The 23,592-nt window shown below is 55.6% G+C and overlaps 1 protein-coding gene across 1 annotated transcript in view; it reads left to right on the forward strand.

Moving 5' to 3' along the window:
- Window positions 1-19,666, forward strand: part of MVB12B (multivesicular body subunit 12B) — a 185,798-nt gene extending 166,132 nt beyond the window's left edge. Inside the window, exon 10 of the mRNA XM_088019049.1 lies at window positions 15,893-19,666. Within this exon, the coding sequence (XP_087875175.1) occupies window positions 15,893-15,979 (87 nt within the window). The 3' untranslated portion in view covers window positions 15,980-19,666. The remainder of the gene's footprint in view (window positions 1-15,892) is intronic.
- The last annotated feature ends 3,926 nt before the right edge of the window (window positions 19,667-23,592 follow it).

Below are 23,592 nucleotides of genomic sequence, written 5' to 3' on the forward strand. Positions count from 1 at the left end.
GAGGACTGAAATGCCACCTAAACACACGTTTTGTTAGAATGTGTTGTCTTGCTGTCCGGCACTCTGAGCCTGGAGGGGTGCGGGGGGGTTCTGGACTTGGCCACCCCAGGCTTGGGTCTCGGCAGCACCACTTAACTGCTCTGAACCTCTGTCTTCTCTTCTGTAAAACGGGAGAGTAATGAAAGTACTGCCGGCACAGCACTTACGGGATCTGAGACAGTCGTGTGAAGGACGCAGGACAGGGTCTAGCCTTGGCCACCACGGTCGTGCTCGCTGTTATTATCACGAGCAAGCACAAATCCGGCCCAGGTGTCCACACCTCACTTTATTTCTTGTTCCGGTAATGGGCTAAAAACACACGTCTGTGTTCTCTGTGGATGGAAATTAAAGTGGAGTTAGAAAGTGGGGAAACGGGGAAGGTTAGAAACATTAAGTAGGGTGTAAAACCATCACCGATACCACCACAGTCAAGAATGCCACGGTTTTTCATTTAATCTGGGGCTTTAGAGGTTACTGGCCCCGGCGATCCGCGTGCATTTCATGGTGATTAGTATGTTGATATCACACTCCCGTGAATGAGCTGCTGCTTCGGCAACAATGGCAGAGAATTTTCTCCATAAATAAACATGAACTTCCTCCTTTCTGCCGCTGAACTCAGCATTGCTCATGGAGGTGGAGGCTGAGGAGCCGGGCCCACCGTCCCCCTGGCCCCGGCTCTCGGCTCCTGAGTAGCTGGGTGTCCCTTTGGTCAGGATGATTTTGCTCCTTTCCATCCCCAGCAAGTCTGGCTGCCCCTGGAGGCGGTGGGGGAATCTTGGCGGAGGACTTTGCTTGGCTCGCTGTGTATCATGTTGTCATATTTTACACTGTTAAGCCAAACCCCTTCCCCACAAAAAGGAGACTGCCACTGGGTTCAGGGGCAGACACATGACCAGAACCGTGTTTCTCTGCCCGTCCTGAATGCCTCCCTGAGCTCTCGGATTCCTGAGCAGCTGGAAGAGGCTAGCGTCCACGGAGGCTGCTTTGTGCTGGCAGGTGCTTCTCTCCTGTACCACACCCCCCCCCCCGCCCCCTGTGTGGAGAAATGGTGTTGCCTGGGCTTCCAGCAGAGACCTGGGCTCGCATGGTCCCTGCCGTGAAGGAAGCTGAAGATGCAGCCCCTGATGGCAGCACGTTGTTCTGTCTGTCCAGAACTGGGGTGGGCTTGCTTTCTTGCCAACTTTACTTACCACGCTCTGCCTGGGGGATGATTCGGAATTTAAGCCTGTGCCCCATCACCGCCATTCGGCCACAGGGACAGTTCACTCCATGAACGAACCCCGTGACCCTGCCAACCTTGACTTTGGTGGTTGGGGACCAAAGGGAACGCCCCAGCTGCCAGCGTGAGCAGGGACCCGCAGTGCCCCCCAGCCTGCCACAGCCAAGAATTGCCCATGTAAAGATGGAGAGAGACCAGGTGTGGGTGGGCAGGGCACCTCCAGCCCCCCAAAGTTAGCTGAGCTTCAGGGAGTGTGTGACGCGGGGCCCTGCCAGCAGGAAGACAGGACAAGGCTCGCTGGCCGTGTGGACCAGAGCCACCTGTCACACTGAAGGGCACATCCCGGGTGTTCTCAGGGACGTTTACGGACCATGTAGACAGTGCAGGCAACGGGGTAGGGTGAAGAGGACACAGTTTGAGTCTGGATGCTGGGGTAGCACGCCAACTCTGCCGCGTAGGATCGACCCTGGGTGGGTCCCCTGGCTCCCCCCGCCCCCGCCACAGGCCTGATGGCCCCAGCCTGTGTGCCTCACTCGTCCCACAGCTGCTGCTCCTGACTTCATTGCGAGTTCCCCAGAAGCCGTGGCATGTAGCACTGGCTTGAGTTTCTTGAAAGATCCCCCCCAAGGAAGGTCATGTTTTAAGGTCGTGATTAAAAATCCCTCTACGTGCCGTCAAGCAGATTTGCAGGGGGAGGTGGAATTCTTGACAAACACGAAACCTCTCACAACTAAGAAATACTCTCAGGTGTGGGTGTTGAAAATGAACAAAGCTGTGGCTAATAAATTCCCCCGTGAATGCGGTCACTCTCCTGGCGCCGGGTGGGGATGGCAGCCTCCTTCCTGACCAGCCTGCCCTCCAGCAGCCGTATTCCCTGCCGTCCGCATCCGTCCCCGGCTTGGAGCAGGGCCTCTGCCGTGCACGTTAGTCCGAGGCATGAGAAAGTGAGTTTTGGCTCATCTCCCCTCAGCCACGGAGGTGACCAGTGAGTGGCAGTGATGGGGAGGCTTTCTGGCCCCGCCCCTCCCCCACTGGGCTGGGCAGCAGGAGGGTGGTGGTGACCCCCAGTGCGGTGGTGGCTCCGTGAAACCCTTATTGTCTGCCCCGCAACCCAAACAAAAGCTTCTGTCTGTTCAGGAGTCAGGAAAAGTGTGATTTTGCAGCTGACCCCCGTGATGAAGCGTCTTCTCTGGGAGTGAGAAGATGGGCATATAAATATTCTCCGTCTCTGCCGCTCTTTATTTCCCTTGTAAGCGGTTGCTCCATTTCTCCATCTGATGGATTCCCCGTCACAGCCAGGGTGGGAGCACCCCAGCTCTGCAGCCCAGGCTGCAGCTTCTAAAATCGTGCTGGTGTCTCCGTCCCCTTTACCATGCCTGTTTATCCCGCCTGCCCGCCTACTGCCCCACCTGCCCTGTGGCCCGGCCACCCCCAGTCTCGCCTCCCCTGCAGACCCTCCATCCCTGTCTCAAGGAATAATAGCCAAGAGACAGCGGCCTTGATTGTAGATTTCACGCCGCACACGTAACAACCTGCAAGCCTTTTAAAACGAGGAGCCAACAATGCCTATGATGAAGCAGCATCCAGCATCCGCAGTGCTTTCCAGCTCGGTGCAGAGCCATCTCCCCACCTGCTGCCGACCTCCCATGGAAAACCACGATGCTCGCCCTCCCTTCCATGGGTGCCACGCTGAAAATTCAGCCTGGCGAGGGAAGCGTCCTTAGCCCACCCTGCTTCCTTAGGGCACACAGCCTCCATTTTCACTCGACTTTAAAGCTGAAAGACACGGGAGAGTCTAATTAGTAAAGGGACGATCTAATATTAATCACTCCCTTAAAATTGACAAGGGAGGCAGTTCATTTAACCACTTAATTGCTACAGGTTTTTATGGGCTGCTGTGTGGAGACGTATTTAATGAAGAAGTTATAAATCTAAGGGAGCTTAAAATTTTAATTTTATACCTAAATATTTTCCTTGTTCTCATGTTTGTAGTCAATCCTCAAGAGTGTAGTCACGTGGAATGTTCTTTAAATGAACATATTTGCTAACTGGCGTGATTTCAGTTTTTAAAACATTGGTTCCAGCAATTAGGCATTTTTCTCAGTTCCCAAATGACTAGAGAAATTCGTCTTGATTATAATTGCTCTTAGCCACGCATATCTAATTTGTGTCTTTTTAAGTGTTAATTAGTAAACAGTTTGAGCTGACATCTTTATGTGTTTGTGTGTTGAAAAATGGGGCTTATTGCTTATTTAGCTTGGGGCCGATTCCACTAGCATTTACGTCACGACATTGAGGTGAAATTAATGGAAACACATTTGGCAGTGCAAGGTAAAAAAAAAAATTCTAATTCAACTTTTGGACATCCACTTTGCACGGGCTTCTTCGGCCCCCTTCAAATAGATGAGATGAGAGTAGACTTGGGACCAGCATATGCGGGAAGAAAGGGAGGCAGAAGATTTTTGTATCACTAATGAAATGGCAGAGTCCCAATTTTTATAAAAGCAAAATGTTCATGTCCCAGCACAATTGTTCATTCTCTCTACTTTTGGAAAGCTTTCATTGTGCTTATTAACGTTAAAGAATTTTGTTGAGGGAGAGGTCGCAAAATTTGCGGTCCCTTTGCACCATCTAGTGGTCAGGTCTCAAACTGCAACGGGAAATCGGCAGCAGCGTTCTCTCTGCCTAGATTAAAGGTTTCCACCACCCAGAACCCTTTTTCTTGATTTTTCAGTAAGGATGCTGATCTGTTTTGGAAAAGAAATCTGCCTAATTTATTTATTAAGTAAAAGTCCGTTAAATAAATAGACGTTAACCTGTTCTGCTCCCCTTTTTTAAATTGCTCAAAGGCACCGAGCTGCCACCGAAACCCTTACGCACACAGTTAGATCATTCCCGCCCAAAACAAAGAAACCTAATGAATTAGTTTAATGGATAGCCCTTCTGAAGTCACACAAGACGTGTTAGGCTTCTCTTGAAATATGGGAAGTAGCTTGGGGACCACCACTGCATAGACTCTTTGGGAGTGTGACCACACCGTAGGAACCAGCTTCATGCCACAAGATCACTTCCGTCCCCATAAATTGTAGCAGATCTCTTGGGCAGTTTATCATCTGAAGCAGCTACCCTGCCAGTCAGAATCAGTCGTTTACTATTTAGTGTTTTCCCCTTGAGTTCAAAGGTTGTACGTGTTTATAAAACTGCAAACATCACAGAAACATGTAAAGTAAAAGGTGCGCACACACACACACGGGCGTTACATAGGCTCACACAGTACACAAGCCTCACCTTGCTGTTCACCTCCACAGCCTTCCGTATCACTTCACACAGACCTACCTCGTTCTTTTTAATGACTACATGTGGTTCCCTTTTATGATTATGCCATAATTTATTTAAGTAATCCACTATTGATTGACTTTTGAGTTGTTTCCAATTATTCGCTATTAACACGGCTGCAGTATATTTCCTTGTACATGTGCCTTTGCTCCCCTGGGTCTTTCTTTAGGAGAATATATATTATCATTTTGCCTTCCAAAAAGGGAGTGCGCATTCAGACCTCCCCCCCCATAGTATATGAGGGGGGTACCTGTTTCCCACATTCTCACTATGGCTGAGCATCACCAGCATCTGAAAGTGAACATTCTTTCAAATGGTTATTGGCCACTTGCATTTATTTTGCAAATCTTTTCTGTTTGTACCCTTTGCCTTATTATTTGTTGGCTTATTTCATTTTTTTCCATTTGTCTTTAAGAATTCTTTATGCTTTTTTTAAGATTTTATTTATTTATTTGAGAGAGAGAATGAACACTGGGGAGAGCCAGAGGGAAAGGGAGAGAGAGAAGCAGACTCCCCGCTGAGCAGGAAGCCGGAATGTGGGACTCGATCCCAGGACCCAGAGATCATGACCTGAGCCAAGGCAGACACTTAAACGACTGAGCCAACTGGGTGCCCCTTCTTTATGCTCTTTATAACAACTTTCTCCCTGTCACATTCTCAAACACACCTTTAACCAGTGGCTTTTCTTGTTAATGATGTGTTCTGCTAAATAGTTTTAACTTTTTCATGGGCTCTTTTGTCTTTATGTTTTAACATTTTATTTGGGGCTTTGTGTCATAGAAGATTATAAGAATAGTCAGTCCTGTTTTTTCCATTCTTTCATATTTTAATATATTAAAATACTAAATTCTTGGGGTGCCTGGGTGGCTCAGTCATTAAGTGTCTGCCTTCGGCTCAGGTCATGATCCCAGGGTCCTGGGATCGAGCCCCGCATCAGGCTCCCTGCTCCGCGGGGAGCCTGCTTCTCCCTCTCCCACTCCCCCTGCTTGTGTTCCCTCTCTCGCTGTGTCTCTCTCTGTCAAATAAATAAAATCTTTTAAAAAAATAAAACACTAAATTCTTTTCAACTACTAAATCCATCTGAAATTTATTAGAAGAATTAGGACCAGCCTTATTTTCTCCCATGGCATTAGCCAGCTTTTTAACACTGATTAGAATATTTTCTTCAGTGAATTTTAAATGCTGTCTTTATCATATTATTCTATTATGTAAGTGGATCAATGAACATTTCTCTTAACTCTGTTCTCTGTTCTTTTTATATTATTGCCACACTGTTTTGAACCTTATAGTTTTATGATAAGCTCTAATATATGATAGAGTTCTCCCTTTATAACCCCTCAGTTTTTCTAATTATACTCACGTGATTATTCTTCCAGCTTCATTAGAGAACCTTGTGGTGAGGGGAGGGGTTTCCAGAAACTCTGTTCTAGGTGTTTATTGTAACCACCCTGACTACATAGATCAACAGAGGAGTGATTTTAGATGAAGAGTCCCCACCCCGAGGCTGGTCTCTGTCACCACGCAGAGCAGAACTGATGACCCCACACGCTGCTTCTCAGGTCCTTCTCGGTGTTTGATGTTTTTGCGGCTCTTGTGAATGGCTCTTTTCTGACGTTGTATTTCCCGACATTTCTATATCAAGAAGGTGTGGGCTTCTCACCGACTTCTTTGTTTCTGACAGGTTTTCAGTTGCTTTCCTTTGAGGTCCCTGGCAGGCAGTTCTGCCGCCAGCGGACACCAACGGGGCCTCCTTCCAGGGTCCGCACCTCGCCTGCCGCCTTCAGGCCACTGCGCCGCCTCGGCGCGTTAATAGGGGTTTCTCATTTCAACGTTAACCCATAATGCCGCGTTTGGGCTTGTTATATATAGACACATCTCTCTCTCTCTCTCTCTCTCTCTCTCTCTCTCTCTCTCTCTCTCTCTCTCTTTTTATCCTGCTAAGGAATTAGCCATCTGTTTCTATTTTTCTGTTTTTTATCAGGAATGGATGGTGGCTTTTGATAAATGTCTTTTAATCATCTATTGAGATGATCATGTATTTTCTCCATGGGCATATTAATATGCTAGATTATATTAATAGAGTTCCTAATTCTGAGAGTCTCCGAGCCCGCCCCCCCCACCACCCCTGGGGTTCTGCCAGCCGCAGCGTCCCCAGCGGCAGCCCCCACCCAGCCCGCTCCCGCGGAGGCCCTGGACATTCATCACAGAGATGAGAGAAGCAAGCTGAGCCGGTGGCAAGGAAGCTGCAGCAGAGGTGAAGTTTGGCAGCATCACCTGCCCTGGTTGCCCTCGTGAGTTGTGCACGCACTCATGCAACCCCAAGTCAGGATGACGAGGTGGTCTTTGGCAAGTCCCTTCACGAAAGGATTTTTCTCTCTTCATGTTTTGGGAACTCTGATCCCCCAAGTTTTAAAGTAATATTCCCCCTCCCAAAACTGAACTCTGAGAAGGTTGCCTGTCACGCAGGTAAAAAGCATGAAGACGACAGAAAGAATAGGGAGAGCGCTTTCCCAGAGCGACCACTTCCCTCATCTTCCAGTGCCAGAAAATGGTGGTGTTTTAAACATTTCCTACAAATAGCCTAGGGCAGGGAAAGTACACATATCCATTTTTTTAAGGTAATTCCCAGGTGAGCTCCGAAATGCTGATCCAATGAGGGGAAGGCCCCACAGCTGCTTGCGGACATAGAACTGGTGTTTTCAGCAGCAAAGGCACCATCCGTGGCCATGCCCACAGCAGAGCAAGCAGGCTGGACACACAGGTGCCCGCCAGGCCGCTGGTCCTGCAGTGAGGGAGGGGCCGGGGACAAGCAAGACACCTCTGTGTCCTCACTGACTACACGGCAGTCTTCAGTCCCACCACTAAATCAGCTTTTCCCCCATTTTCCTTAAAATTGCCCGACCTTCTCAGTCTCTTTCACTCTCCTACTTTTGGTAGTCATGGGTGCAAGGAATATTTCACTTTCTTGCTTCCTTTGTCCCCACCACCCCACACACTCACAAAATACAGTCACAGTGATCACATGGCAGTTGACACTGCCCGATTGGGCAGTTTCTAGGGAGTGGTGGAAAGTGTGGCAAATTGGAAAGTACATGCCTCTCTAAAGGAAGCAGCCTCTAGTTGCAAGAATGAACATCCAGAATTGCCACAGCCCCCTATTTTTTTCTAGTAAAAGCTGGAGAATGTTGGCATTTTATGCAGTCTCTCAACTTTTCAATGTTCATTTTGAAACACCCCACAGGCCAACAGTGTATGAACCTCCAGCTTGCACACAGTGTGTGTGTGTGGGTATACAAACACAAATCACATTCAGACTCATAATCTTCCATTCGTAGGGGTGATGTGGACAAGCGCTGGGCTTTGGATTTTACGTGCATGAATTAAACACCACACAGTAGGACCGATCCCACCATCATGCTCAGAGGACCTGGAGAAGTCAGGAAACCCAGGGCTGGACCAACTGCTGCTTCCACAAAAGACTGAAAATCAGAATAACCTGCTGTCTGCCTCAGAACATAGCCCTAAGCTAGCTGCCTTCTCTCCTTTGCACTGAGCTGTGCCCAGAGACTGATCTGTCCCTTCATTCACCCATCCTGCACCATCCATCCACCCATACATCCATCCACCCATCCATCCACCTATCCATCCATTTGTCCATCCATCCATCCATCCACCCACCTATCCATCCATCCGTCCATCCGTCCGTCCATCCATCCATCCACCCACCCACCCACCCACCCATCCACCCATCCATCCACTCATCCACCCATCCATCCACCCATCCATCCACTCATCCACCCATCCATCCACTCATCCACCCATCCATCCACTCATCCATCCATCCATCCACTCATCCACCCATCCATCCACTCATCCATCCATCCATCCATCCATCCATCCATCCAACCATCCATCCAACCATCCATCCATCCATTCTAGGCCATGGCCTCCACCAGGCTCTGGAGCTATAGAAATGGCTGTGGCCCCTCCTGACCACACACTTAGGAGGATATGTGGAGTGTTGGGGAGGCCCAGGGGGTTGGGATGAATTCTTCCCAGGGGAGGAGGGAACATGTCCCAGAACAGGTGCCCCTTTAGCTGGGCCTTGAAGGACAGTAGGGTTTAGCCATTGAAGGGAGAAAGTGTCCTAGGGAAAATAGCATTCAGAAAGGCACAAAGGTGTGACTGGGCGACCCATTTAGGACTCAGTGCTGGGCAGGGAGGGAGGAGGGGTCCAGGAGCCATGCATGGGGAAAGGTCTCTGCAGAACCCGCTCAACCTCACTCTGGAGGAGGGGGAGGGCCTCGCGCTGTGCCGCAGGGCAGGGATATGGGAGTCACTGTGCCACTCCCAGAAGTTCTCACTTCTGTCTGGGTCCTAGCGGGAAGGTGCTTTGTGAGCTGAGGGTACCTTGAGAGTGGGGGGCTCTCCCAGCACTGAGCCCAGGAGGCAAGCTCATGGGTATCACCACCCCCTCCAGGGAGTCCCAGGCTTAGAGCAGGAAACGGGGGAGGGCTGGGTGCTGAGGATCCCTGAAAGGGACCTGGATGCCCCAGAGCAGGAAGACGCAGGGGCTGAATCGGCAGAAGGCTATGAAAGTAATGAATGGAGCAGCTGATTTTGGAGGCCCTCTCTGGGCCGGCACCATGCCAGATCTGGTGCACAGACAGACGCGGCTCCCGCCGGAGCAGGTAGGTCTTGGAGGGGTCCTTCTTCAGACCGTCATTTAGAGAGGGGTCCAGCAGTGGGCCTAGGTGGGGCTCAGGGCCCCGACCCGGGGTTACTTCTCGCAGATTAGAGCCCAGGAACCCAATGGGAAAGCTGGGATGGAAACCAAAGTGGCTTCCCTAAGGGCCTGCAGGAGCCACGCCGACCCCTCTTGTGAGCTGCATGGGACCCGATCATTCATATCTGACTGTGGCATTGAAGACGCCTCCCTGCTGTCCCCTGACCCCCTGTGGCATCGAAAGGCTGCTCAGCCTCTCAGAGCCCCAGTTTGCCCACCTGGGGGGGAAAGAGCAATACCAGCTTCACGGGGCGTACGGATTTGGTCCCAGCACCCTGACTCAGGACATGGCATCTCCTGCCACCCCTGTCACCTTATTAGTGGCCACCGGGGTCATGGGCTGTAGCCCATGAGCCCTGAGCTCCAGGCCTGTTCTCCCCAGCTCCGGGGTGTTCTAGAACCTCCCTGTGGAATGGGGAGGGCAGTCTTGGCATCCCCCAAGCTCCCCCTGTGCCCCCAGTGTGCACGTGGACAGACCTCCTCCAGGTCAGGTGATGCAGCATGCTTGTCAGGACCCCAGTGCTTCCCCCCGCCACTCAATGTTTCCTCTATCTCTGTGGCACCGTAGTCCAAGTATGGAACGACTCCCGGGCCTGTCCAATGAGGCGGTGGTCCTCAGTCTCCCCTTCGGGAGCTTGAAGGGATGGACGTATTCAAATCAGCTGGATGGGCCTCCCCTGGTGCACAGACAAGGCTGCCCTTTGGGGATGCGAGGCCCTTCTGTGCCCGCTGCTCACAGGGACATCGGCTTTTTCCTCCCCTGGGGGCTGAGTTCCAGCAGCCAGGCTTCTGCAGACAGAGGGGAGGACATGGAGCCCTCGAGTGAGGAGTAGAGGCTTCCCATAGCTGAAATTCCTGGAGCGGTTAAGCCGTGGGTGATGAGCAGAGCCCATGTCAAGGTTGGGGCTGTGGGGAACTAGAACAAGTGCCGGACAGGCTGGGGAGGGCAGGCACTGGGGAAGGCAGGGCCACTAAGGACTTTATCCACCTTCCTGACTGTATGGGGCCAGGCCCATCCGCCTGCCCAGGAGACCCTCCGTGACTGCTGAAGCCCACCCTTCAGTGTCCATTCACCCCTGAACCAGACTTCTTGTTGACCTAAATCTTGGCCCCTTTACTTCCCCCCAACCTGTTCTCCCCTGGCCAGGCCTCTGAGTCCCAGCCTGGCCGTTCTAGGCCTGCTCTTAACACACCCTTCCAGGCTCTTCTGTGACCCACCGCAGTGCCAACTTATGTTGACTCATTGGCTCATCTGTCATTCTGCCCCCCCTCCACCTCCAAGCTGTACCTGCGTGAGAGGTGGGTGCAGACCCTTGTCAGTCCCCCACCCTTGGGACACCTGTGGGCCTAGTCCAGCTTTGCCCTGGCTCTCTCCAGACCTTTGGGAAGTCTGATCCTGCCCCAGGTCTCAGCTTCTGTATCTGCAAAGCTTAGGCGCTGGAAATAATCCCTTACTGCCCTTTCTCCTCTGGAGCCTCTGATTTGATTGTTGCCGGACCCAGGAAGGGAAGGTATATGTTTGCCCTTTTTGCCCTCTGTAGATCTTCCTCAACTTGCAATGGGGTGACCCCCCCCAATAAATCTATCATGAGTGGAAAGCAACTGTAAACTGAAAATGCATTTAATACACCTAACTTACCGAACAGCACAGCTTAGCTTGGCGTACCTTAAACTCCCAGAACACGTCCAGTAACCCACAGTTGGGCAGAAGCATCCAACACAAAGCCTATTTTATAACAAAATGTTGGCTATCTCGTGTACTTTATTGAATACTGTACTGAAAGTGGAAAACAGGACGGTCGTATGGGGACAGCATGGCCTTCAGCATATCCGTCGTGAACCCTCGTGGTCGCGTGGCTCCCTGGGGGTTACGGCTGCCAAGCATCGCCAAGACTGTCCAATTCAAAATCTGAGGTGTGGTTTATCACTTTTGCAGGGTCATAAAGTCGAAACATCGTAAATCGGGGACCGTCTGTATCGTATTTGGTAAAAGTTTCCAGGCAGTGGTTCTCCCTTGCCCAACCAGGAAGGGTGTTTTGGAAAATGGCGCCCTGCTATGCCTGGTGAACCAGAACCACCCCACCCCAGATGGGGCCCGGGCACCCATGGCTTTGTTAAAACCCTTGACTCTGATGCATCAGGAGGACTGGGTTTTTCAGGCGAATCGTCTCAGGTGATACTCACACCTTTGTGGGTTGACGAGGGTTTGATGGCCCCCTTCGTGCCAGTGAGGCTGGGTGGAGGCAAGTTTGCCTCCACCATGCAGCTGGAAGCCAGGGTCTGCGTGTCCCACTGACCAGGACGATGGCCCCGCTGGGCCTCATGCCCCGTAGCTAGAGAGGCCTGATGCGTCAGTTGCAGGGTCTCCCAGACGGAGGCACGCTGCGGTCCCTGGGCCCCAGGAAAGCTCCAGAGAGAGCTCCTGACAGTGACATCTCTTTCCTGGAGAGACCGCCAGGCCCGGCTGCTGTGATGGCCGGTGTCCACCAGAGGGCGCCATGGCCCGGCGCCGCTCAGCTGGGCTCCGCTCTGCGAACCCAAATGCTTTTTAATTGAAAATTTTTTTAATTCAAAAAGGATTTGCTGTTTGTACGCGAGTGCAGGTTTTCCTTATGCAGGAGACTAATGTCTTGAGTAAACAGATCCGGGCCCAAATCCACCTTCAAAGGTACTCGCTGTTTGCCCAAGGGAGTGAAAGGCCTTCCAGAAGCGGCCCTAGTCTCTTGGGCAAACACTTTGGGGCCAGCAATCCCGAGCAGAAGACAGTGTCTGTGGGAAGGGTTATCCGCAGCCTAAGGGGGATTATGTCTGGGGACATATGTTGAAATTTCATTTGGGGAGTTAGAGAAAACAAGAGGTTGGGGGGTGGGAGGGTAACGCTTTTCTCCAGCCAAGATAACCTAAAAAGGGAAAGCTCCTAAGGGTAGGAGTGGGGGGACAGCAATCTGTGCACTGCGCTGAGTCCTGGCCCTCTGGAGGGGGGAGGGGCGGGCGCAGGCTGTGAATCCGGAAAAGGCAGCACACTCGGGACTTCTCGGTGCTTCATTTGAGAGGGGCCTTCTGTCTGCTGCCCCCAGGCATGGCCTCAAGGCAGCCGAAGTAAAGCCCCCAGCCTCCCCACCCCCAGCTCCCTCCAGCCCAGTCCTAATGTCTCTAGCCCTCTGCTTGCTGCCCACTCCCACCCACATCCACTCCTCCGTCCCCTTGGTTGGGCCACAGAATTGTCTGAACTGGTCCCCAGAAACAGCAGCAGCAGGTCACCTGGGAGTTGGTTGGAAATGCAGAATCCTGGGCCGCAACCCAGGCCTTCTGAGAATCTGCATTTTACCAGGACCTCCAGGGACTTTTGCGCAGTAAAGGTGGATCTACCCGCTCCAGCACTTGCCCTGGGTGCCCCCCTCCCCACCCCTGAGGTGCGGCCGCACCCACCACACTGGCAGCTCTCCAGCCTTCGCCAACCAAGAGCTGCTCCTGCTGAGGCCACGGGGGCCGGGGGGGGGGGGGGTGCTGGTTAATGACGGTCTCCCGAGCCTGTGCCCGCCCTCCGCTCCCCTCCCCGGCCCACTCCAGGTCCTCCACCCCAAGTGCCAGGCCTGTCCTCACCCTCTGAGCCTGTGTGCATCTGCTAAAACCTCTCTCCATCATCACTCCAGCTACCCTTCCCCTCACCACCGCATCTCCAGTGCTTCCAGTTCCCAACCTTTGGTCCCTGGTTCCATCTCTCCCCAGCCAGGCGCCTACCCCGGAGCCACGGGCAGAAGTGCACTCATGTTCTCCCCCAACCCACCCTTCCTCCTGTGTTGCCCAGTTGGGTTAGCAGTGCTGACGTGCCCCTGCCCTGCTGCCCTCGTGGGGCTCTTGCCCGACCCTGGGGCCTAGCACGGGGTGAAGAATGTGGTGGGTGCTAATGGAGCCCAGGGAACCTTTCCTGCCGTGATGCACCCAAGCAGCCACCAGGTGGCGGTATCGTCCCAGACTTTGCCCGGAGGTCTCCTCCTCTGGGGCTGCTCCACTGGGCCAGCCTCGAGCTGGAGTCCAGCCGTGGCCCGTGCCCTGGTCATCGGGGAGCAGGCTGGGAGCTGCTTTGTTAGATTTTCCTAAGTAGCCAGCAAATGTGTCTGGTGCCAGCAGTGTGCAGGGTCTTAACCTGCGATAGCTCACCCCATCCCCACAGCCAGCCCTGGGAGCAGATTGTGATCCCACTTTTTTATTGAGGTATAATTGACAGAGAACATTAGTTTCAGGTGTACAATATAATGAATCCATATTTGTATATTGCAAAATGATCATAACATGTCTAGTTAACATCTGTCACCATGGTTACAAAATTTTTAACCTTTAAGATTTACTCTTAGCAGCTTCCCAAGATGCACTGCAGTATTAACGATTGTCAGCCTGCCGTACGTGGCATCCCCCGGACTCATTTTACAACTGGAATCTGTACCTTCGACCCCCCTCCCCTGGCAACCCCCAGTCTGTTCTCTGTACCTGTAAGTATGGGGGGGTTAGATTCCACATATAAGTGAGGGCACGTGGTCTTTGTCTTTCTCGGACTTATTGCGCTTCACATGCCGCCTTCAAGATCCATCCGTGCTGTTGCAAATGGCAAGATTTCTTTTTTTATGGCTGAGTAAGTCCCACTGCATCTCTACGCCGCGTCTTCATCCCTTCACCTGTTGTCCGACACCTAGGGACCTGTCGTCGGACACCTAGGGTTTTCCCACGTCTTGGCTGTTGGAGATACTGCCGCAGTGAACGTGGGGCTGCAGATATCTTTTTGAGTTAGTGTTTTTGTTTTGTTTGGATAAATTCCCAGAAGAGGAATTGCTGAGTCCTAGGGGAGTTCTAGCTCTGATTTTGTGAGGACCCTCCATACCGTGTTTCACGCTGGCTGTACCCGTTTGCATTCCCAACAGGGCCCAGGGTCCCTCTTTCTCCACATCCTCACCAACACTTGTTACTTCTGACCGTGGCCCCGGTTCAGAAAGGAGCTCTCAGAGGTTCAGAGAGGAGCAAAGACCTGCCTGAGGTCACCCTCCAAAGTCAAGTCCTTCCCTCCCGCCCCTTCTGGTGATAGACGACGTCTGTAGGCACCACCGTCCTATCTGCGTCGCGGGGCCCTTTGGCTCAGGGGCCGCTTGAGGCTCTTCACGCCTGTGGTTCACACAGAGACAAGACGGGGCTCAGCCCCAGTCTGTCTGTGCTGGGTCAGCCCTGTGGGGCCCTCAGGCAGGGGCGGCTGAGGACACAGTGCTGGGCAGCGGGGTCCGCTGGCTGCCTCCTCACCATTTCCACTTGAGGGGAAAAACCCTCAAAGGGCTGTAGCTGCCCCTCATTCTTGACTGACCGCTAAAGCCCTCAGCGCTTAGCTGTTCTGTGGCAGGCAACATCCCTGGGGGCGGGGAGGGGGAGGCAGCCAGGCTTCCTGTCACCCTCTCCCCCCACCCCCGCCCCGTGTCCCTGAGGAAATAGCTTCCTCAACCAGGGCAGCTCCACTTTGCTCTTACAGGGAGGGCCCTTTTTAGGGCAATTCTACTGCTAAAAAGTCTTGGGATAGGATTTAAAATGTTTAACCACCACTGACCTCATCTAAGCTTCTCGTTCCTAAAGCCCTGGGACCACATGGCTGCTGTGGCATATGGTGTGCCAAGCCCTGCCCCCGACCCCACAGCCCAGCTCTGCTGCAGGGCCCCCCTCGCCTGTGCCTGCTCTTCCGCCCCGGCCCACCAGCCCCACATTTGGACAGTGCCATCCCTCCTGGCCCTCGGGGCAAGCCGCAGGCGGTCCCCCTTCCCCAACAGAAGTACTTGCCTTTGAATTTCCATCAGACTCGAGAACCTACCTTTACACATTTCCATGACCTAGAGTCAGGTAAGCTTCAGTCTTCAGCATGAGGTGGGACAGGGGACAGGTGTGCCCCTCCAGGAACCGCCCTGGCCCAGGCTGGGTGGCTGGTGTGGGGGTGCTGCCCTCTTGGAGCCTCGGGCCCTCATCAGTTGAGGACAGCCACACCCCTTCAGGGAGCGGCGCTGGAACTCAGGAGTACACGCACGTGTGGGGTGCTGCCCCCCACCTCCCAGGGTCACCTAGCATGTCAGCAGGCGTGCCAGGAGGCACCGAGTCCAAGGGTCCCCTGGGCCTGGTGGCTGTGGCTGGCCTCGGGTCAGGTGGGGGATGGAGTTCCAGAGCAGTCCTTTACCTGGCCTGCGACCCCTCTCCCAGCAGACAGCCTGGCCCATGGTCAGCTTGTGGCTTCGGGCACCACGGTCCCTCCTTGACAGTTAGCAGAGCAGGGACTGTAAATGGAATCCCTCATCACAAACTGGGGGGCCACCTGCAGCCGCAGAGGTGTGTCTCTACATCCCCCCCCCACCGCACCCAGAGGGCGCCCGTTTCTGTGCACGCACACTCGGCAAGGTGGCACCAGGGCCCCCGCTGGGCCCGAGGCCTGGGACTGCTGCTCTCTGCTGTTCTCACACTGACCCTGCTGCTCTGTCCTCTCCCTCCTCCAGTATGAATACAGCTTCCGCACGGAACAGAGCGCTGCTGCCCGGCTCCCGCCCAGCCCCACTCGGTGTCAGCAGATCCCCCAGTCCTGAGGGCCCGGCCACCACCCTGGCCCCGTGTGGAGAAGACGCTGCTGCCCAGACTACTGAGCGCCCCTCCCTCGCCCAGGCCCTCCTGCCCACCCACCGTGGGGCTCATCCGGGAGACCCTGGGCAGCTGGGCTGTGGCCTCTGCTTGCCTGACGGGACACCCCCCGCCTCCCTGGAGACACTGTTCATAATCTGGACTAATCTGTGTTTGCTGTAGTGACCAGCGGCTCCTAACGTGTCTGTGTGGCGACCACCCTCCCACGAACAACCCTACCCACCGCGGGAGTCACCCCTGAGGGCGCCGCACACTTGCGGGAGCTGCCCAGTGACGCCTCGGGCCCCCTTTCCTCCTGTTGCCTGCCACGACGCTATCCGTTTCCTTCTGGAAGCCCCGGGGCGGGTGGCAGCTGTGCAGAGCCCCCTCCGGGCCTCACCGCGGGCCCCAGACCCGGGGCTGCCGTGGAACAAGTCCCTCACGCCAACAGCAGCGAGCGCCCTGCGCATTTCACAGCGACGCGGACGACACACAGGAGGAAGAAGCCCATCGTCCCCAAGTGGCCCCGAGCCTGGGTCCCTGCCCCAGTGGTGGCCCCGCTGAGGTGGGGGAACAGCCGCCCGTTTGCCCACACAGGGGACTTGCCTTCTGGGCGAGAAGGCGGAGGGACCTGGTGCTTGCTCGGAGGCGAGTCTCGCTGCCCAGGACACTGTGCTCACCCCCACACCCCCGTTCCTCCCAAAGGGCTCATCTCTGCAATGCCCACGTGCCAACTGCCGTGCCAGCCGCCTCAGTGTCCTGGCCCAGGGACGGGCCCGCCACCGGCCGCGGGTGAGAAGACACTCAGCCAGTGCCCAGCCCCAGAGGGACGCGGGGACCGGGTTAGCTCGCTCCTCAGAGCCCGGCTGCATCGTGATGCGCTCCGCAAACAGCAACAGTTGTTTCAGGAAGTCCACATGAGCCAGGCCACTGAACTGGGCCAGCGTGGACATGTCTGCCACGACCAGCCAGTGGACGCACAGGCACTTCTCACCCTGCCGGCTGCCGAGTTCAGCTCCACACATGTTTGCCATGAGAACAGGGCTGCCGCCGTCCCTGGGGGCTCGGGCCCTCCCCCCGGTGGCCTGCCTGGTCTAGCTCTCAGGATTGGTCTTGAATTAGTTCCACAGCATGTTGGTCTCTCCCCTCTTGGGGGTCCCCAGATGGTGGGAGCTTTGGACATGTGTCTGGAAGCTGGAGGGGGGCGCTTGGAGAACGGGAAGGGTCCCCCACCACGAAGGGAGCCCAGGAGAACCATGGCCGGGGATGGACCCCACCTCCCTGGGGCTCCTGGGATGGCTCGTGTTGGCCGGGGCACTACAGGCCAGCACTGTGAGGAGGGTGGCCGCTGGCTAAGAAGTAGGGCGGACAAAAATACCTCATGTACCTTCATGGGCCCCGCCATCTCCAGCAGCTCCACCTGCCCACCTGGGTCGCCCGTGGATCATTCAATACCTCCTGCTCTCTCTGCATTAGGGAAGTGGTCGCCTCTCCCTGCCTTCACCCGGATCTGAGGACGTCCCTGGTGGGGCCAGCCTTCCTGGGCCTCCCACACAGCAGAGTGGCAGGAAAATGCAGGTAGTGGGTGGAACCCCCAGGGGGCCACGGGCTGGAGCCAGCAGTCCATCGGAGGACCCTTGGGGATTGGTGCTTAACCAGGAGAGGAGAGAGCTCTTGAACTGGTCTCAGATGTCCCCACTGAAATAAGCTAGTCGTCTTTCTGGGGAATTGGAGCCCCGTGGGGCCCAGAGGACCCGGGTCTACTGCTGCTTTTTGGATGGGTGGCTGGTCCAGAACCAAGTGACCCATGTGACCTGAAGCCCCACAGAGAGGGGCAACTCTGATTACTCCTCTTCACTTGGTTTGTGCACTTTGCTCACAGCCTGATTGTGAGATCGTCATCTGACAGCGCCTGGTGGCCCTTGTCTGACAACTGGGCATTTTAGCAGAGGTGTCCAGAGACATGCGCGCAGGAGCCCGAGTCCAGGTGCACGAAGGCGGAGCCGGGCCGGGAGGGTGGCTGTCCGGGGAGGAGGAGGGTGCGCAACCTCCCGAGCCCCCAGGCCGTCCTGCAGATAGGGGATGGACCAAGAGCAAGGCCGGGCCGGGCCAGAGGCCACCAGGAGGCGGACAGAGCAGCTGGGCTTGGATAAGCTGTGCCACCTCCACCACATCATAGACAGAAGCTACGTGTGACAGTGACTGTTTGTACCCCTGAACCACCTTTAGACAAGTTAGACAGTGACCAGGGTAGATTGCAGGCTGCTCCTTGCCCTCTTTCCTGGCCTTCTGGGGTGGGGGCAAGCCAGCGTGTGACAGTAGGCTGGGGGGGTGCACGTGGGGGCTTGTGTGGACTGCAGGACAGCCCGGACCCCTGGCTTGTGCCTGGGAGCGTTTCTGCACCAGCGATGGGGTCCCGTGGGGAGGGGACGACGAGGGTTCTTGGGAAGGGCAGCAGCCTGGCCCTCAGCCCCCCAGCACTCCCTGCTGCCGCTCCCCCCTCAAAAAGACTAACCAGAGCACAGCTTCCCTGTTGTCTTTCCTTTTCCCTCTGAAAATTCAGTCTCCCTCCAAAGCCCTTGGAAATGGCACAAAGGTAACAAGGAGTAAGTTGTTGACTTCATGTCCACTCACAAATTTGTTTCAAGCCTTTTTTCCCCACCCCGGGTCCAGGAACTAATCTGGGCCACAACCCTCTTCCGCTTGGGGGGCTGGGAGCCCCGGTGGCGGAGGCAACAGGTGTCCCGACCCCCCCACCTGCCCCAGCCGCCTCCCTCGCTGGAAGTCCAGACTGCCGCCCCCGACACGCCCCTGTCCGGTGTCCTTCGGGACACCCTCCCGGGGCAGGCGACAGCAAGGACTCACCCACACTGAAGCCCCTGCTCCTTGCCAGGCCCTAGGCCGGCACTTTAAGCACATTTTCTCCTGTTGTTCCCCTTAAAAAACACACACCCAGAAGCGGATGTTTGTTGCCCCTTGTGGCAGCTGAAGCAGCGGAGGCCTGTCCGCCTCGGACACGGGGCACGGGGCAGGCACGGGGCAGGCACGGGGCAGAGCCGGAATCTGGAGCCGAGTCTCGTCTCGCAGCCGCCCCACCAGCAGGCCCGTCACAAGCACATGTCCAGTAAAGACTTCCCAGCACCACCAGCCACGCTGGTTCTAGCATGATCAGCCGCCGCTGCACGGCGCCATGGTGCTCAGCATGGGGCAGGAGCCCGCCTGCCCGCTCGCTCCACCCCAACCAGGGCCCCCGGACACCCAGGAGCCTGAGGGCCAAGCAGGTGCATGCCTGTGGGGGCCAGAAGCCGAGCTCATCTGACTCGGTTCACCGTCCGCCATGCCCTCGGGACCTGGAGGGGATGGCCGGGCCCCCACCCCACCCAAGCAGCCTGGCACCCCTGGGTCAGCCCCTCTTTCTTCGCCCCTTGTGAATGCCACCCGGGAGTGGCCGTCGCCCCCAAGACAGGGCTTCTGTTCTCCCGGCAGAAGGCATGGGAGCTGCCCTGGGGCCGCACGGGCCGGGGCCAGGCCACTGTGCACTCGCCCTAGGAACGATGTCCTTACCGTATTTATTTGAGGTGACTCTTGTATTTGGCAAAGGGAAGTTTCACTGTGTGATTGTCTGTCTTAATATAATTTGTTAAATAAACATTTGTTTTAACCTTTTCTCGGTTTGCTGCTGTGGTGCTACCTGAGTGAGGTCAGAGTCCCTCGGGGGAGGCTCCGGGCCCCAGCGCCCTCCCCAGCTCATCCCCAGCGCCCTCCCCAGCCCATCGCAGATGCTGGCAGGGCCAGCCGAGAGCCACCACTGGGCCTCCCAGCCCGCCAGAAAGCGCTGGTGGGCTTCTCTGCCCCCATTGAGTTGAGAGACCTGGGTACAAGCCAGCGGAGTTCAGGAGGGCAAAGCAAGCCCTGCCCTTCTCTGGGAACAGCCCTCAGGAATGCTCCTTGAGGCGAAAACCCCCGTCACCACGAAAGCACGTGAAACACGTGTGCTACAACAGGCCGCCAGCAAGGAATGCAGGGGTGCGCTTTCATGTGCGCCGGGCCCGGGGCCCTGTCTGCGCAGGGCTCAGAGCCGGCGGGCTGCTCGGCTGCTCAGGAGGACATGTGGCCCCCACGGTTTCAGCACCCCCCCCCCCGACTGTTCACCTGCGTGCAAGATGCCCCTCCGAACACCAGGGAAGGTACCAAAGGGCCGCAGGACACCGCCCGGGGCTCCTTGTGAAGCCCCGTCAGTTCAGGTTTCACTGTCAAAGCTCTCTGCCTCCTTTAGAAGTGACCTTTGCATTTTTGGGCTAGACGTCAAGAGTCTGAGCTGTCAGTGCCTCCGGCCCTGTTTATGCCAGACTCAGAATGGGGCCACCTTTAGCTCAGCTCTCATGAGGACCATGAGAGCCCCCAAAGTGTCCGTGCCTCCAGCCCAGGACGCCCACCTCTGCCAGCTCTCGGGAGAAAGGGAAAGCAGCTCAGAGAATTTCATGAGAAACCCACAAAGCACACTCAACGTGGAGTTTGAAGAGCTAGATTCAGATTCTGGCTCTGCCACGGCCTGACCACGTGGCCTTCAGCCAGTTACCCAGCACGCCCAGAAGGGGGACACCGCCTCCCTCCGTGGCTTGCCCCGGGAAGATGGAATGAGGACGCCCGCCGGGCACCGAGCATAAGCAGAGACAGAGGGACCCGCCAGGTCTTTGGGGCCAGGCTTCTGTGTGGCCATCCACACTACTGAGTCCCTACAAGTGCTGGGTCTCAGCAGGGTGCAGGTGATGGCCTCCGGCACCCAGGACACAGAGTCTGTTTGCAAGAGGCCTCATGCTCGGCTCGGGAAGGCAGACAAATGGATCCCCCAGGGCCCCGGGGGGAGGCACCTCACTGGCCTTTGGGCAGCAAGAAACCAAAATCTACTCGCAGCAGCCCAGGCCAGGGCAGGGTTCATGGCCAGACCCGGCGCCTGTTTCTCCTGTTCTTGCCCACACTGCCTCACCTGCCTCCACCTGGCCACCTGCTTCCCGTCCTCACACACTCTGGCCTTCCCCCCCGTGTGCTCTCTATGCCAGCACGCAATGCACAGGGACTCATGCGTCCACAGGCCACTCAAGTTTATGTGTCCATTCAGAAGATCCAAAGGCGAGAGTCCCAGGGCAGATTCTGAATGGTCAGCCTGGGTCAGGTGACCCCTCTGGCCCCGGGCAGCTCCGGCCCTGGGGGCAGGGGAGTGTGTGATCACAATGTATCTGGAGCAGATCTAGATTTATTCAGACCCTCGACAGACATCTCCCCATTGACAGGGGAGTGAGAGCCTGGAGGGGGAGGAGGGGGAGGAGGGGGAGGAGGGGCAGCCCTGCCTGGGGACACGGACAGATCCTCCATCAGCAGATCTGTGCCATGGGGAGAAGCCACCGAGGTGGATGGAGCATCATTCACCCTCCCACCATCTATGCGTCCATCCCCTCACCCCATGTGTTAGAAGCACCTTCTGCTTGTAGGGCCTGAGCCCAGCACTGGGGATTCAGCAGCGACCCAATACCACTGACATCCCTGTCCTCGCAGAGCTGATGGTCTAGTCTGTCCCACTCTACCCCTACATCCCCTCCACCGTGTCTCTCCCACTTCCTCCCCTGCTTCTGCCTGTGTGTTCCTGACAGGCCAATCTCCCTGAGCTCCAGCAGCCACCGGGGCGGGGTGGGGCGGGGTGGGGCGGGGTGGGGCGAGGTGGGGCAGGGCGGGGGAGGCGGCCCCTGGGTGTTATACCTTGACCTCAGCACATCCCAAGCCCAGTGCACTATCTCCCCCCCTCAAGCCCCAAACTGCTCCCCTTCTCCTGACTCCCTGTCCTGGAACAGGCCCCCCCATCTCCTGCAGAGGTGCCCCCACCACCCCCTGGAGCCATCTGTGATCACCCGTTTTCCAGCTGGACGGTTCACCCATCTAGATTTGTGCTCAAACTCCGCCATTATTTTCTCTTCTGGCTGCTCCTTTCCCAATTCTGCCCCTTGACATGTTTCACCTGGATTACAGCATCAGCCCCTTAACCATTCCTGCCCACCCCACCCCACCCCCACGGTCTTCCTCTCCCATCCATCTGCCTCAGAGTCACCCAACGGGGCTCCTCCACTTACAATGCTTCACCCCTTACCCTAAGAACAAGATCAAAGCCCCTGAGGTTTCCCCAACACCACCTTTCTCAGTCTGACCCCGCCTCCTGTCCCAGCCTCAGCTCCTGCAAATCTCTCTGATGGATTATTTGTGATTTCGCATACTCTAAACTCTGTACTTCCTTGCCTTTGCATATGCTATTCCCTCTACCTAGAATGCTTTTCCCTCATTTTTCTGCCTGGCCAAGTCCTGCTCACCCTCTAAGACTCTGCTCATACACCTCTTATGTGATGTCCTGCCTGATCCCTTGGAGGCAAAGCTAACGTTCCTCCCCTTCAAGCCACTCCACACCTTGTACACTGGAACCACTGACCCAATGGCAACACTGCAGCCCTTTGATCCTTTCATTAGATGATCTGCTCCGGAAGGAAGGGGTACAGTCTCATGTAGGACACCTTCCTCTATAGCTACACCCATATGCAAATAAAGCACCTAGCACAGGCCTAGAATAAAAAACAGGCATGAGCAAATGCTCCTTGAATGAATTCCTCAAAGTAGGTGGGGAGACAGTTGGGCTGGACTCCACTGCTGAGCAGCCCAAGAAGAATGGGCCCCAGTGGCACCTGCTGCGAGGCTTGTGACCACCCCAGGGACTGTGATGACCAGCAGCAGCCCTCCCTGGACAAGTCCTAATGCTGGCCCCAAAGAGGCCAGAGACCAGAGTGAGAACTGGTCCCTCACCTGGCCCATCTCTGAAGCCACGGCATCCAACAAGATCCATGATGGGTGTGTGGCAGGAAGACAAATGGCCATGGGCTGCTGGTTCTCCCCCTCAAGCCCAACTTATGGGGCTGCCACAAAAAGAAAGATGATCAATGGATCACAGGAGCTAGGAGAGGCTTGGTTTTGGGGAAGAGCAGCAGACCAGAGGGAAAGATGGCCAATGCCACAGATGACATGGGGAAGCAATTTGCTGGCTATGCTCATTCATCTCTCTCTCTCTCTCACACACACACACACACACACACACACACGGGTGGGTCATTTCATCCTTTCTCCCCCAAAACAGGAGCTCGGCTGACCCCTGAGCTCCCTCCTCCCCTCACCCCACACTTTAGGCCAGGTAAGTTCAACCAGAGACATGAGTCTTAGGAAAAGTGGTGCTGGGAAGAGGTCTTGGCCATTTCCATGAGGGTCTGGATCTCCTGAAGGGGGAGGGCACATAGGCAGACATTGGCACAGTTGAACACTCAAGGCACATCCATCCCCCTGTCTTCCTCTGGAGGGAGCACAAAGTTTCATGACCTTAACTGCATGATAGAACCACCTATAGAGTTTTTAAAACTTCCTGTGCCCAGACCACACCTAGATCTGTGAAATCAGAGTCTCTGGAGGAGGACCCATGAGTCAGTCTTCTTCATTCTCCCCAGGTGATGCCAATGTACAGCTGAGATTAAGAACCACCAAGCTGTGGGCTTTAACC

This window comes from Eumetopias jubatus, unplaced genomic scaffold, assembly GCF_037043125.1.
Source record: "Eumetopias jubatus isolate StellerSeaLion01/CBP00866 unplaced genomic scaffold, mEumJub1_p1.0 scaffold_15, whole genome shotgun sequence".
NCBI classification, from domain to species: domain Eukaryota; kingdom Metazoa; phylum Chordata; class Mammalia; order Carnivora; family Otariidae; genus Eumetopias; species Eumetopias jubatus.